Source organism: Hemicordylus capensis, chromosome 7 (genome assembly GCF_027244095.1).
Source record: "Hemicordylus capensis ecotype Gifberg chromosome 7, rHemCap1.1.pri, whole genome shotgun sequence".
NCBI classification, from domain to species: Eukaryota; Metazoa; Chordata; class Lepidosauria; order Squamata; family Cordylidae; genus Hemicordylus; species Hemicordylus capensis.
The window spans coordinates 23,107,539-23,124,082 of NC_069663.1; the positions used below are offsets into that span (position 1 = coordinate 23,107,539).

The window sequence follows — 16,544 nt, forward strand, 5'->3', positions numbered from 1 at the left end:
CCCACCGTTACCTCCCTCCCATTGATACTAGAGTCTGCACTTAACAACACCCACTCCCCGCCACCGTGATCTGAATCACTCAGGCGCAGGAGTGAGGAGGGATGCAGCAGCTGGCAGGCATCAGCACACACACAGGCACCGCTAGGGTTACCAACAGTCCCTTATTCGCAGGGACGTCCCTTATTTTGGCCCCAAATTGTCCGTCCCTTCCAGGGTGCCATTTGTCCCCTTCTTTTCAGCTAAACCTGTGGCCCAGATCAAACCAGTTATTTTCACTAATAATGAAATAAAAAGTGATGATCATGATCCGTATAATACATATATATAATTCAAAGAGATTTATCTTTCTAGAAGACAAAATGAGAACACACCCAGTTCGGCTAACCATGGTTATATCGACACGCAGAAGAGGAGCAATCTAAGTTGTCACTAGTTTCAGCTGAAACTATATACAGCACTTCTACACAGCAGGCTCCTGATGACCCCTGCATACGCCTTCCTGCTTTGTGTCTCTTATTCAGGCAAAGAAATGTTGGCAACCCTAAGGCACACACGCACACACGCTATCATGGGTCTCACCCCACAGGAGTCCCTGCTGCATGCTGCCGTTGCCCTTCCTCACCCCACTGAGGCATGTGGTTCATTTGCCCCTCCTTGCTCGGCTGGAGTGTGCCTCTTCTTTTCCCTTCCCCCTGCAAACGTGACTCCAGAGCAGGGTTCCCTGTAACAGGGATCCCCAGATGTTGTTGACTACAACTCCAAGCATCCTCGGCTGCAATGGCCTTTCGCTGGGGATTATGGGAGTTGTAGGCGAAACATCTGGGAATCCTAAACATCTTGGACTACGCCAGGAAAGAGGTCAGCAGAGATACCCAGCCACTAAAGAGCCAGGAATCTATGCTTCTAGGACAGAAGTGGGACCCAGTAGCCAAAAGTCCGCTATGCACATAAAGTCATTATCCTTTCCATAGTTTCAGCAGATACTGGTTGGATAGCTGGTCCTGCGGTAATGAGCATGAATTGTCTGCTTTGAATGGGTGGTTACATGTGAGCACTGTCTGCTGCAAGATATGGTCTGTAGCTCAGTGGTAGAACATCTGCCTTGCATGCAGAACGTCCCAGGTTCACTCCCCGAAAGCATCTCCAGGTAGGGCTGGGAAAGAATCCTGCCTGGAACCTTGGGGAGCTGCTGCCGTCAGTGTTGACAATAATGAGCGAGAGTGGGGATTCTCACCGTTGGGTCTCCAGATGTTATTGGGCTTCAACTCCCATAATTCCCAACCAAAGGCCACTGGGGCTGGGGATTATGGGAGCTGAAGTCCAATAACATCTGGGGACCCAACGTTGAGAATCCCTGAGCTAGATGGACCAATGTTCTGACTCAGTAGACAGAAGCTTCCTAAGGGAAGGGGCCATGACTCAGTGGCTGAGCATCTGCTTTGCCTGCAGAAGGTCCCACATGTTCAATCCCTGGCAGCATCTCCAGGTAGGGCTGGAAAAGAATCCTGCTGGAAGCCTTGGAGAGCCACAGCCAGTCAGTGTAGAGACAAGACTGATTTACCTTAATCCAAGATTAGTTTTTCCCCAAGTTTTTTGATATTCGAAATCAGAAGGCCACCTTAAATTCAGAGCCCTATTCCTTTCGAGTAAATGCAGGCATAACCTGTATTTAAGCTCTGCTTTTTGAGGGGGTCATCTTAAATTCAGAGTCATCTTCTATTCGGGTAAATACAATATACAGACCAGTGTAAAGCAGCTTCCTGTCTTCCTATGTTCGTGTCGCTGAAAACAAAAAACAAAAACCCGATCCCCATCATCGCTGAAGTGCAGGTGTGCCCTTCCACTCCTCTGGCAGTTCCTGGACGTTCTCCTGCCTGATGAGCCTTGCCAGGTTTAATGAGTTGTCATAAGCAAACCTCCTTCCTGGCCCCACAACTCGTAGGACGCACCACACAGGCCAAAGACGCCCACAAATTGCGTAGCAACTGACGATTACTCTCTGCAGGTAGCATAATAAGAGATACGCTGCACGCACACACCGGAAAAACCAGACTGTCTCTGGGGCCCTGAGCAGCAGCCTCCTTCAGCCTGGAAAGGGCTTTCAATGTCACATTTTCCACCCCCACCATCTTGGGCAATCTGCAGCTCATTCGTTTCGGGAGGAAAATGGAAAAGCCAAAGCAATTGCTGAGCCTCTGGACTCCGAAGACAGATAAGGCCAGATTTGTTCTGCTCCCAGAAAGAATGGGATTAATTTCGATTTCATTTCTATTGATTTCACGCCAACCAGTGGGCTATTTCTAGGCAGTATCACCTTTTGGGTCCTAAAAATATATATATATAGTGGCTGATATCCAGACTAATTTACACAGAAGGATTACTCAGACACTTCTCTATAGGACTACCCAATTTCAATAGGACTGCTCAGGAGTAATTTATCTGAATGTCACCCATTGTTTCCACTCCTTGCGTGTTTTTAGGCCAAAGCTGCAGGGTTTGAGTTGCGAAATATAAAGCCTTGGCATATTCTCACTGTCAGATTTATTCTCCCACCCTCTTTGCTTTAGCGCATTGTCTTAAGTTTGAAGACTGCAGTCAACAGCTAGGTTGAAATATGGTCTAAGGTGGGTTGCATCTGAGCTGTGTGGTCCTATGGCCATCTTTTGGAAAGAGAGCAGGGTGGATTAGATCTACTGCCAGGAAGATCCAGCTTAAATCCCCACGGGATATCTTGGGGCTGGTTCCTATCTCTCAGCTTTACCAACCTCGCAAGGTTGTTATTATTTATCTATCTATTTATTTATTTATTCGGTTGTTAGAGATGTGCATAAAACAGATTTTTTTTTAATTTGTTTCAAATTCAAATCAAATTTTGAAAATTTGTTTTGAATCTGAATCAAATTTGAATCTGGTTTGAAAGTTCAATTTAGATTTGAATTGAATTTGACTTGATTTGACCCTCCTTGGGCGCCTTTTTTAACCAATGTGGGGGCCTGAATCATTTTTTAAAGGTGCCAAGCAGCTCTCAAATTTTGAAAATTCGATTTAGATTCAAATCGAATTGCCCTTTTAAGGGGTGATTCGATTCAAACCTGAATAACTCAAATCACCCAGATTCGACTGAAATAACTCAAATCACCTAGAATCAATTCAAATTTGAATTGATTTGCACATCCCTAGTTGTTGCAGAAATAAAACAAGTGGGGAGAGAGATAATGTGTACTATCCTGAGCTCCTTGGAGGAGATTTTAAAGGCTGGTGGGGGCAGCCTCCTTTCAAAGCTTACCCTTGCAAACTTTGAAAGTGATGTGGAAGGTGAGGAGCATTTTCAGCATCCCCCTCTCCTCTCCTTGCCTTGTGCTTCTTACATAACTTTGCAAAGAAGAGGAGAGGCATTCCTTGCAAAGCTTGCAAAGGACAGATCAGTCCCAAAGAGCAGAAGCTTGCTCAGGTCATCTTGTCACCATGGTGCCACCCCAACAATCTGCCACCTGAGGTGACTGCCTTGCCTCGCCTCATGAAAGTGCTGCCTCTAGACACCATTATTCGCCATCCCAAAATTCACAGCCATGGAGAAGCGTTGGAGGGTACATTCCCAGCTCTTGGGGTAAAATAGCAAGGACCAGTGACTTCCCTCAGATCTGAGAATGGGCCTTAGGATAGTTCCCAGAATCCTCTCCAACAGGCTTTCTTAGCAGATCTGCAACCATTCCTGTTTTGGAATTCTTCCCAGAATTCTTCCTGTCCAGAAGATCTGGGATTCTTCCTGTCCAGAAGAAGCCAGGGCTTCTTCTGGACCTCAAAGGTGGATTTATCAAATTCTGCTTTTAATGGAAAAAGCAGGAGTCAGAGAGGGAGCCTCAGAGGAGCATGGGCCCGCCATCCAGAATGGACGGGTGCCTGGTTGGGACAATCTTTCAAGGCTCATCAAGTCCTGGCTGAGAGATCATTCACATGGAGAAGCTCCAATGAAACCTATTGATCCAGGGTTCCTTACCTTGGATTCATGCAGTGCTTTCTGGGTGGATTCCTTCATCCTCGTTTTTGTCAACGCTGGAATGACTCCGTTTCTCATGCCATAGGAACCTCCCTGCCTTCCTGATTTGGGTTGATGCTCCTGAAGTTGGGCTCAAACTGTCCCCAAAAGCTGATGCCTGCCTGGTTGGGATCCAGCACCACCTTGCTTGCTTGCTGGAAACGTGGCTCCAGCTCCCAGCTCTCAGCAGCAATCCCAGAGTCGTGTTTCATCCTTGAGGGTTCGAGAGGGCCCTCCCATAAGCTAGCATGTTGCTGTGCCTCATCATTACCATAATTGCCTGCATCATGGGGAGTGCAATGCCTCTGCATGAAACCAGCTCTTTGGCTCCGGCTCAGCCCCCGAGGACTTTAATTCCAGTTCTTAGCCAAGGAAACACTCTCAGCCAGCGGCTCAAGGAAAGGAAGGGCAGGGCAGGGTGGAGGGAGTTGATGGTCTTGTGGATGGATTGTCCCCCTTGCTAAGCAGGGTCTGCCTCAGTTTGCATTTGGGTGGGTGACTATTAGTGCTTCCTGTAACGAGGATTCCCAGACGTTTTTGACTACAACTCCCATAATTGCCAGCCAAAGGCCATTGCAGCTGGGGATGCTGGGAGTTGTAGTCAACAACATCTGGGAATCCCTGTTGCAGGGAACACTAGTGGGGACTACATGTGAGTACAGTGAGTTATCCCCCTTAGGAGTGGGGCCATCGTTCAGTGGCAGAGCATCTGCATAATTCCATGGTGAAGGTCATGCCTGCAACCTTGGAGAAGCCGCTGCCAGTCTGTGTAGACAACAGTGAGCTAGAAGGACCGATGGTCTGATTCAGTATTTGGCAGCTTCCTATGTTCCACTGTCTCAGGTTCACTCCCTGGCATCTCCAGGTAGGGCTAGGAGAGACTCCTGCCGGAAATCTTGGAGAACCACTGCCAGTCAGTGTGGACCAGGGATTCCCCACCTGAGCTACTCCCCATGTTGCTGAACTACAACTCCCACCATCCCCAGCTACAACTGAGTGTGGCTGGGGATGACAGGAGTTGTGGTTCAGCAACTTCTGGAGAACTACAGGTTGGGAACCACTGGTGTAGCCCAGGAATTCTCAGCATTGGGTCCCCAGATGTTATTGGACTTCAACTCCCATAATCCCCAACCAAAGGCCACTGGGGCTGGGGATTATGGGAGTTGAAGTCCAATAACATCTGGGGACCCAATGTTGAGGATCCCTGGTGTAGACAGTACTGAGTTAAGTGGACCAATGTTCTGACTCGGTATGAGGCAGCTTGCTATGTTGCTTGAGTTCTGCCCTATCTCTGGGAGGAAAGTGGCTTCTAAGCACTGGATAGGAACCCCTTTTGAAAAGGCGGCTATCCTATTTGGACCATCAGCTCTGACTGATGCTCTTCCTGGAGAATATGCTCTTCCTCCAGTATTCCCCCCACCCCAATATTTTCACAAGATTTTTCCTTCAATATTTCTCTCTCTCTCTCTCTCTCTCTCTCTCTCTCTCTCTCTCTCTCTCTCTCTCTCTTCACAAGATCAAGCCATTAACATCTTCAGGCCGGGTTTCAAGAGTCGCCTGGAGATTGATACTAATTCCTGGAAACTTCCAGGTGAATCCTGAAAGGGTGGTTGCCTCATACGCATTGCAAAAAGCAGGAGCAATTAACAGAAGAATGAAGTGAACAGGCATTCCCACACCCCCTCCTTAAACTGATATGAGTCACGCCCTCTCCCATTTAATTTGTTTATTTACATGTTTCTTTTCTGTCTTTCAGTCCCATGAAGGCAACTATAAGTATAGCAAAGAAGATATATTTTTTAAAATGCTGTAAGCTTGTAAAGGAAAAAGGAAAGATTGTGCCGTTGAGTTGGTGTCGATTCTTTTAGTGCTTTTAGTACACTCAAAATAATAAGACAACAGATTTAAAGGGGAGAGAATAAATTATCCAGAGAGAGAGAGAGAGTTGGAACCCTGAGATCTGAAGTCCCTGAGAGGAAGTCCCTTGCCAAACTACGTTTCCCAGGATTCTTGGAGGAAGCCATGGCCGTTATACCTGTACAACAACAATTATACATATTTTTAATGAAATAGGAACATAGGAACATAGGAAGCTGCCATATACTGAGTCAGACCATTGGTCTATCTAGCTCAGTACTGTCTTCACAGTCTGGCAGCGGCTTCTCCAAGGTTACAGGCAGGAATCTTTCTCAGCCTTATCTTGGATAAGCCAGGGAGGGAACTTGAAACTTTTGCTCTTCCAAGAGTGGCTCCATCTCCTAAGGGGAATATCATACAGTCCTCCTTGGTTGCATTTGAAAGGGAGACTAGAAAGGGAGACTAGTACCCAGAATGTTGGGGGCAATATGCTAAAAATCATTGTAAACCGCTTAGAGAGCTCCGGCTATAGAGCGGTATATAAATGTAAGTGCTATTGCTATTGCTATTGCTAGAAGTGTGAGCACTGAAAGATATTCCCCTCAGGGGATGGAGCCGCTCTGGGAAGAGCAGAAGGTTCCAGGTTCCCTCCCTGGCATCTCCAAGATAGGGTTGAGAGAGATTCCTGCCTGCAACCTTGGAGAAGCTGCTGCCAGTCTGTGAAGACAATACTGAGCGAGATAGACCAATGGTCTGACTCAGTATATAGCAGCTTCCTATGTGCAACTTCCTATGTACAAAAGGCCCCTATTGGCCCCTATCTGCTGCAGATATCCGCTCTGTGGTAAAATAGGGCTATAGAGGGAACAGTGGCTCCAGAAATAGGAATAATGGACAAGCCACTCACTATCCCACATCACCTGCTCCAAGAGATTCCTGAATCAGAAACATGGAAGGTATTACATTGAGCCAAATGAAGTGGAAATCCATCAAACCTATGAAGAAGCATCTATCTATCTATCTATCTATCTATCCATTGGGGCAGTCTCTTATCTCTCAGCCTAACCTACCTTGCAGGGCTGTTGTGAGGATATAAACAACTGTGTAGACCATTCTGGGTTTCTTGAAGGAAGAACAGAATATTAAAGGTTTTTTAAAAAAATAAAATAAAATAAAACAATTCATGCCTTTGATAAATTGCACAGTGTGATCCACAAATGTCCATGCTGCAATAAATGTGCTGATCTTTAAGATGTCACAAGAGTCACTGAAACACTGGTGAAGTTGCAGGGGGGAAAGCTCTCGTTTCTTCAGCCTCATGCTTTGCTGCCCCTTGCTGGAGAGAAGGAGCCCTGCAGAAAGATCAGACTTAAGCCAGGGGTTCTCAAATTTGGGTGACCAGATGCTCAAACTTTGGTCCCCAAATGATGGGGGACCATCCCCAGCCACACTGGTCTTCGGCTGTATAAATGTTGTGTAACCTGTGCGAACATGTTCAATTCCATTTTGCATAATCTAGCTCAGGTTGGCCACCCTGATCTAGTTTGTTGATTGTCAAGCCCATTGTGGCAGGGGATGATGGGAGTTGTAGTCCAACAACAACTGGGTGACCTTAAGCCCCACACATTTTTTTATGATCAAGCCCTCGGTGCCAACAATAAAACAAGAGCCATCACCATCACCATCACCACCAGTCTGTTCTCTAGACGAGAACCAGAAGACGCCCCCACTTGGTTGCAGAGGGAAGATTTGCAACATTCTACAAAGGAATCCTGCCTCATCAGCTTGTAATAAATATCTTGGGAGGCGCTGCACATGGATTCTGTGGCACAGCCCTTCTGGAGGGTCACACTTCGGTTATCTGGGGAGAAGCGAGAGGGAGCCCAATTAGGGTTGCCTTCCACAGAGGACTAAAACCGGCATTACATTCTGCACATTGCCACTAGAGGGCACTGTGGCCCAACTATTAAGAGTGAGCATGTGAAAAGGAAAGTGAAACTGAACAGAATTCTTATGCATTGTTGTGGGCACTTTCCAGATTACACGGTACAACACGGGTAAATTGCTGACAGGTCACATTTCTGATGCCTTGTTTTGGATTTTATCTTTGCATTTTAGTCCTACAACATTGTTTTAAAAATAGCAGTATTTTTCCATTTTAGGGAGATTAGGGCAAACTAGAAAGGACTACTCCCCCTGCTGGTAGATTTGTGCAACACCCTATAATTACGTTGTCAATTCGATCCCACCAAGCCAAAGCATTTTACGGCGGTTGTAGTCTGTAATCTGGAAAGCACTCTGCATGCCTACCTATGTTTACAAGAATCTGCTCTTCCATTGCACCAATTTGCCCTGCTAGAAATTCTCCCCAGTGACCTTCAGTCTTCCCCCTTACCTCGGTCTATGACATGCACACAATGATCCAATATCCCTGTACAGGGCAAAATCTGCAATTTGTCCTGGGCACATTCTCCGTGTCCTGAATCCCGGCAGGTATAGCACTGCAATCCATTGGGTTTCCCAGCAGGTATTTCTGGAGAGTAAAAAGGAGTCTGCAGGACAAAGTCTAAGAAGGACCGTGATTTCTAGTACCTAGAGCTGAGGAAAGAGAGAACCTGGATTCTCCCACCAACTGTTGAAGGGTAGAAGCCTGAAATTCAGGTTTTCTTCTTCTCAGCAGTGTGAAGGGAATTTCAGGAAAACCTACGCCTTTCCCAGTTATAAAATCTAGTGAATTTCCTGCAATTGAAATGGACACATTTGAACCTAGATTTCAAAACTGTCAGTGTTGAAGCACATTTTCCTCAAAGCAAACAGAAAACAAGAGTATAATACTGTATAACCAAGAGAGAGACTGAGGCAGATACTAAGGTCATTCACACAATCAAAAACTGTGTTCTACCTGGGTTTGGGAGCTGTGTGTGTTCCACTTGTGTGGAAGCAAGGAAAGAAGAAAACTTGGGTAGAAGTTATTAGGTGGAACCAAGGTAGGAGGGAAAGCTACCCAGGTTTTCCTCCTACCTTGCTTCCACACAATCACTTCTACCCAGGTTTTCCTCCTACCTTGCTTTCACACAACCGAAAATTGGGAACATACACAGCTCCCAAACCCAGGTAGAACACAGTTTTTGATTGTGTGGATGACCTCATTCCCTTTCGGAAGGTGTCGTGTAGGGCATATGGATCAGTGGTAAGCATATGACTCCTTTGTGCAGGGAGTCAAACCTAACTGGACCCCAAATCAAAAAGCTAGTTCAGGGGTAGGCAACCTTCCCACTCCAGTTGTTGCTGAACTACCATCATCCCCAGGTGTAGCACTGCAGCGTTCAAAGCACTCAGCTGTTCAACAACAGCTGAGTGCTTTCCAGATTGCACGCTATCACAGTGTCGCAACAGGTCCCTTAAGTGTGCTTCCATAATGGCTGTGGTTTGACATCACAGCCCCTATATTGTAAGGAAGATGCTGTTCATATTTCCGACACTTCCTTTCGGATTTTATTGCTGTGTTATAGTGCTACAATGTTGTAAGTCCGTTGCAAAAAAACAACTGTATTTGCCCGTTGTAGGAGGCTTGCCCCCTTACAACAGATCTCTAGTGCGGTTTGAATTTGGCACCACAAAACATGGCAGTTTACACCACTTTGTGTGGGGTAAGGTTGGCGATCTGGAAAGCACCCTGGAGTGCCAAAGGTTGCGTATCACAAGCTAATTCATAGAATCATAAAATGTGGCGCATTGGAAGGGGCCTTAGGGGTCTTCTAGTCTGCCCCCACTCCGTGCAGGAAACTGCTACCACATCCCTAACAGAGGGCTGTCCAGCCTCTGTTTGAAAACTTCCATTGAAGGAGAACCCAGCACTACACAAGGCAAACTGTTCTCCTGTTGAACAGCAGTAACAGTAAGGAAATTCCTCCTGAATCTGCTTCCTTGTAACTTCAACCCACTACCCTCAGGAGCAATAGAGAACAAGCCCACTCCCTCTTCTGTTTGACAGCCCTTCTATTCAGAGGGTGATTTCCGGAACTGCGCCCAAGCTGAAGATCTCTGATTACCTTGCCTCTCAACCAGAACCGAACCCTTAAACATAGCAGGGTAACTGGTTCAAAAGAAATGGTTCAATAATCAAGGGTGAATGTGCTTGCTTTCTATGCACAAGAAGTCTGTTTATGTAGGAAGGACGCATTCAAAAATAGGATCCTCCCCATCAGAAATGGTGCCTTCTATTCAACCACTTTAATCTGCCTCAGGTACAGATACAGCCAAAGGCACAGGATTGATAGGCATGTGGTCCTTGAGGGATTAAGTTGGGATTCTTCATCACAGATTGCATCTGTGGAAACACCTTTATCACATTACCTGGGAAACTCCTGTTGTTACAGTTGGATCCAGTGCAGACCTTTTGGTCAACATAGGCAAAATCATTTCCAATCTGGTATGCCACCAGCGTGTCTTTAAAGGAATCATTCCCACATCCCTTGATGACAGGTTCCAATTCTTCTGCTGGAAGAATTTAGAATGTATTTCACATAAAGAGAAGTTTAAAAGAAATATAAACACAGTTACTCTCTTCTCCCCATGAGGGGAACAGAAGCTGACTGAGAAGGGGCAATTAAGGGGCAATTCTTCACTAATTCCCCAATCATTGAAGCAATAAATTGGGCAGAACTATCTAATGGGAAGCATTTGATCAAAGGCACAGCTGCCTTTAATGTCTCGGTAGTGTGTTTCATATCCTGCACAAGCTGGTACTGTAGGTGTGTTTTATTATAGAAGAATTGCCACAAAGTGAGTGTGTTGACCTGATTTCATCTAGGTTATCTATAATGTGGGTGAATAAAAGATGGAAATTTGAAAGGAAAGGAGTAGTGTCGAAGCAACCTAAAAGCTGAAGTTTTGTAATTTTTTTCATGTCTACATGTATGTTTTTGACAGAGGAGAAGAGGGAAATTGAAACCACACATATAATTTTGGATCATCAGCCTCCATCCAGGTGCCTTTCCTGAAGTATGTTATTTTATGATGGGGATGTCGCCTTTTCACATCACTGATATGACAGTATTTTGTTTGTGATAACATAGGATTCCCCACCACCATTTATTTGTGATGACTGATGTCTCCCTTCTACCCCCACATCACACAGCCATCTCCTTTGAGCATGCTCATACCCACTTACTGGTACCTGGCAAGAAGCGCTGGGAAATCTGCACACATCTCTCCTCACTCCCATAGCATGATTCAGATGGGGTGTTCTGGCCACATTCATCTATGCTTCCGATGCAGGTGTGGCATTGCAGGCCATTCTTTGTCCCATTTCTGTCAACTGTGTAAAAAACAAGGGTAAGCCGGGAGGAGAGAGAAGGAGGTCATCAGATTTCCTAATGCAACAATCAGTGAGACTATGCTTGTGGTTTGGAGGTCCCCTATCATTTCAGAACAAGGTTTTCACACCTGTTTCCCTTCTGGAGAATGATGAGGAGCTGTCCAGCAAGAGCAGGACAGGTTGCACAGGAGCTGTCCAACCAGGTTAGCTAGAGCTTCAGGCTGGAGACACGGAACCAATAAAAAAGAGGTGTCCGTCAACAAAGCCCAGACAGCATCTAAAGGCCTAAAAGACAGCTCCACCCTTTACTGGGACACAGTTGGAGATGAGGGGTGGTATTTAGAGTCTCCTCTAGAGTGTGTCAACTCATAAGAACAGCCCTGCTGGATCAGGCCCAAGGTCTATCTAGTCCAGCATCCTGTTTCACACAGTGACCCACCAGATGCCACTTGAGAGCCCACAGACAAGAGGTGAGGGCAGGCCCTCTCTCTTGCTGTTGCTCCCCTGCAACTGGTACTGAGAGGCATCTTGCCTCTGAGGTTGGAGGTGGCCCACAGCCACCAGACTAGTAGCCATTGATAGACATGTCCTCTATGCATTTGTCTAAGCCCCTTTGGAAGCCATCCAAGCTGGTGGCCTTCACCACATCCTGTGGCATAGAATCCCATAGATGAATTATGTGCTGTGTGAAAAAGTACTTCCTCTTGTCAGTCCTAAATTTCCAGACCAGTTTCATGAGATGGCTCCTGGTTCTAGTGTTGTGAGTGAGGGAGAACAATTTCTTTCCGTCCACTCTCTCTACTCCATGCATAATGTTATAGACCTCTATCCTGTCTCCCTGTAGTCACCTCTTTTCCAAACCAAAAAGCCGCCTGACCCCAACAGATCCTTGGGTCTGTAGGGGGATCCTTTTCCAGAGCTAAGACTGCAGAATCCATGCAGAGAGGCAAGTGCCCCACTGACAGAATTCTCCTCCAAGAATGTCTCTTCTGAGTCAGGCTCGGTGATTCAGTGGGGTGTGACACTGCCTGAGGCTCATGATGGCAAGGTGATCCCCGCCCGTCTCTTCCATCATGTTGGAACAGTGACACTGCTTGATATGGGTAGTGCTTGGCCAAGAGAAGCGATGACTTGATAGGTCAAGTCCATTTAAATTCCACTCTGCTGCATTCGATGGCACCCAAAATCTGCCTGCAGGGGAAGCCACCACTCCTTGCTTCATGGAATTTTAACATTATTCATCCATCCATATATCCATTCATTAATGCATTCATTTGCTAACTACATTTATACCCTGCTTTACCCCCAAGCAGCCCAGAGCATAGTTATGTTTATCCTTACAACAACCCTGTGAGGTAGATCAGGCTGAGAGATAAGTGACTGGCCCAGTCACCCAGTGAGTTCCTTGGGTGAGTGGGGATCTGAACTCGGGTCTTCCTGGTTCTACACTCCACTAAGCTGGTAGGGTCATCTTGCCTGGCAACAAGACTAGCCCCAGCTTCTTTGATGATGGGGCCAAGCTTGACAGGGCTTGCACTGACATTTTCTAAGAGCTACTTTTCATGACCCCAAGATCTCTTTCCTAGATAGACTCGCAGCCAGTTTAGACCCCATCAACATATCTGTAAAATTGACTGCTCTTGATTTGCACCTCTTGGCTGTCCTGTTATTACATACCGTGATGTTCCACCGGACGGCAGAGATCAATGGCGCAACAATACATCGTCCGGTATAAGGATCCTCTATATCCCCCAGGATAACGACGGCAGAGATTTGTGGTGCCACAGCCCTGTTTCACTGTGTCTGCTCTCACTACAAAAGGAAGAAAACCACAATAGCTCATTGGCAACCCCAGCAGTTACAGCAAATCTACAAGCATAAAGCCCAAGGAGCTGGTGAGCCTGATCTAGCAATCTTCCTTGCTAGATCAGGCTAAGTTCTATGTGGTTCAGTATTCAATTGCCACAAGAAGCCTGCCAGAAGTCACTCATAAAATACAAATGTGATTGCCATCCCTGATTGTTTGGCCCTGACATCCAGTACTCAATGGTGTCTCCCAAAATCAAAGACCGCTGAGAAATATGGGATGCCTGCCCACCAACAGTTACTCACAAGGTCTTGACCATCCACTATGATTTTTTTAAAAAAAATCAAAAGTGAGGGGAGTGAGTCAAGAACTACAGCCAAACAACTCCTAACACACCTCCAGATCCCTGATTGTTTGGTCTCAGCTTCTGGTACCAAACTATTCCTAACACACTTCCAGGTGCTATAATCCCAAAGGCCACCCCTAATGAATGGTTAGGGTTAGTACTTAATACTAGCCAAGCCATCTCTCTACACTAGTTCTCACTGAGAGTTCAGAGGGATAACTTGTGATTGGCCCCAAAACATAAAGGTCCATCTTTTCAGCCTGGCTTTTAGTAATATTATTTAAATGGTTTTCAGAGTTTTAAAATCAGTTTATGTTGATAGCTTTACTGTTTTCTTTTTTCTATTTTATGTTAGTATTTTAAATGGTTTTATTTTTAATTGTGGACCACCCTGAGCCATTTTTGGATGGGTGGTATAGAAATGAATTAAAATAATAATAAATAAAAGACACTTACACTGAAGGTACCATTTAATCTCAAAGAAGCATAGGGACATAGGAAGCTGCCTTCTACTGAGTCAGACCATTGCTCTACTTAGTTCAGTTTTGTCTACTCAGACTGGCAGCAGCTTCTCCAAGGCTGCAGGCAAGAATCTCTCCAAGCCTACCTTGGAAATGCCAGGGAGGGAACTGGGAACTTTAGATGCTCTCCCCAGAGCGGCCCCATTCCCTAAGGGGAAGATCTTACAGTCCTCACACATGTAGTCTCCCATCCAAGTGCAACCAGGGTGGACCCTGCTTAGCGAAGGGGACAATACATGCTTGCTACCACAAGACCAGCTCTGCATCCTGAACTATTTTTGGATGGGTTTGATTAACTTATCAATGAAATATTATCAATAATTAATAACAGCACTTACAACCAAGGTACCATTTAATCTCAATGAAGCACGCATCCTGCTGTGGCTTGCAGACCTCCATCATGGTCTCTGTGCAGCTCCCTTGCCTACTCAGGCACTTCTGGCACCTTAAGCTGTTGGCTGGAAGAAAACAGCAGAGAGCTATTCACTCGTTCAGCCCCTCGCAAATTAACTGAACACACGAGGAGGAATAGGATCATGCATCTCCCAGGGTTAGTATGCCCCGTTCTTGCACCTTCCACATTTACACATACACCTGTATGGGTGCAGGGCCCTACCATGCAACTGGGAACCTAGCCAATCAGGATTTCTGATTGGAATGAGGAAGTCTTCGCATGAACAGCTGATCACATCTAGAGTCCCTTATTTATTTGACATATTTTTATACCGCCGAAAACCTATGCACAAATGCTGAATGTGTAGGTGTCAGGAGCATTGGCAGCAGACAGCCGTTCGCTCCCCTCTGCTTGTTGGTTGTGGGCATGGGAAATGTTGGTATTGCTTTCCTGTCTGCATTCCCTATATTGGCATATAATATGAGATTTGGGGTCCGGTAGTGAAACCTCTGGCAGTGACTGGTTGAGCTGCTCTGATGTCATGGAAATGGCATCTTGTATTCACACTCCTCCTCCCTGTTTCCCCTTTTAAACAGTAGGGGGCAGGAGAGCATCTTGCCATCTTGTTTACAACCCCCTCAAAATCTATTGACTGAGGTGACTTGCCTTACCTTGCCCCATGGAAGGACCGCCCTTGCCTATATTTACACACAGAGAGACACATACAACTTACCTATGGCAAGCCAGGACAATAGAACTGCAAGGGACACTCCAACTTTCATTATGGTTCTGATGCTGAATTAGGAGCACAGCAAGTCTGGATCACTTCAGAAAGGAGGACCTCTCATGGATCTAATTTCAGAGGTGTGTATTCCAGAAGATACCTCACAAACTTTCAAGACACTTTGAAGGTGCCCTGTTCATGGGGAAGCTCTAAACTTCAGGGAAGAGTGATATTAGTGACAGCAGAGAGGTAATTTACCAACTAATTTTCTCCAGTGCGATCTCATATAAAACCTGGGATTTGGTAAATTCACATTATTCACCAAATGAACAATCTTTTATATACTTCCAAAAGAGAGGGAAATGTTATGCTCCATATGGATGCATAACTGGAGCACCTGCAAGGGAGAGGGAGGTATCAACAGATTTGGGCAGCCCGCAGAAGCATCATTCACAAAAATCTGAAGAAGAAAAACCCAAGGGAGCAAAACAAAACCCCAAACTGTCCCATTACTAAATGGGGCAGAATGTTCACAGTCCCAAAAGGCAGTTAACAGACAAGCAGGTGGGTGGAGCTAATGGAACTCAGTGGCAAGGAAGAGGGAAGGAGAGTTTGAACAATAAGAGCAGGAATTTTCTCATCTTGAAGAATACACAAGAGCTCAGGGAAGGAGCTCTTCCTGCCATCTCCACCATGGTGGTGGAGCTCCTTCCATGAGCCTGCCCGGCCTGCCACCCAAATGACAGGTTGGGCCATTTGGGCCATTTGAGGCCTCTGCACACAGGCAAAGAGGCCCAAAATGGGCCGAAAAGCAGCGGTTGGAATTTTTTTTTAAAAAAAACACACACAAAACATTTAACTCCCCCCAGCCACTCTCAAGCCCTCAAACCAGGGTGGCAAATCTCTCTTGCCTACAGGCGACAAAAATATTAATCCACCCCCGGCTGCTCTGCTGTGCTGCAAGATTTATTCTTTATTATATATGTATTTAATGGATTTTTATCCCGCCCCAAACCAAAGTCTCGGGGCGGTTCACAATAATAAAACATTCCCTTGAAGATGGCCCCTCGAGTCCCCCCTCCAGTTACAAAAACAAACAGGGGGGTAATGCCAACGGCAGAAGTAACAGCCAGGTGAATGATGAAATAAAGGAATGTTTTATACAACAAAAAATGAAAGCAATATCCATTGCGGGGGAAATGCATCCACAGTCCACACCCCTCGCGGCTTCAATACATCAAAGGCGTCAGATACGTGCCGCGACTTACCGGTCGTGGTTGGTTTCGCAGAGAGAGGTGGCTTGCGCTGGCAATGTTGTCCCCCAAAAACCCACAGAGCTCAGTTGAGACTCCACTTGGAACCAAACGCAACTGGTCTTTGTTTCTGCAGCTGTCCCTAGTCAAGGCAACCACAAGCAAGGGATCAACGGCAGCTTTATTCCAGATGATTCTGACTGCCGGTCTTGTCCCAAATATTCATGCCTTTGGTAGGATAACAGCTTTCCTTTTCTCTTCTTCTGCCCCGACTTCTGGATTTGGC

The 16,544-nt window shown here is 46.1% G+C and overlaps 1 protein-coding gene across 6 annotated transcripts; it reads right to left on the minus strand.

Annotated features, from left to right (window-relative positions):
- Nucleotides 1-6,662: 6,662 nt before the first annotated feature.
- Nucleotides 6,663-16,544, minus strand: LOC128333178 (urokinase plasminogen activator surface receptor-like). Of its 6 annotated transcripts, none has more exons than XM_053268357.1 (8): nucleotides 16,274-16,544; nucleotides 15,015-15,214; nucleotides 14,226-14,345; nucleotides 12,891-13,025; nucleotides 11,073-11,213; nucleotides 10,250-10,390; nucleotides 8,289-8,426; nucleotides 7,006-7,754 (listed from the first exon to the last, which is right to left on the minus strand). In XM_053268357.1, the coding sequence occupies exons 2-8, from the start codon at nucleotides 15,061-15,063 to the stop codon at nucleotides 7,531-7,533; spliced, it is 948 nt and encodes a 315-aa protein (XP_053124332.1). In that variant the 5' UTR covers nucleotides 15,064-15,214; nucleotides 16,274-16,544; the 3' UTR covers nucleotides 7,006-7,530. The 6 variants fall into 6 exon arrangements, with proteins under 6 accessions (XP_053124333.1, XP_053124332.1, XP_053124331.1 ...); XM_053268356.1 differs by having other exon boundaries at nucleotides 10,250-10,393; XM_053268354.1 differs by having other exon boundaries at nucleotides 10,250-10,393; nucleotides 11,067-11,213.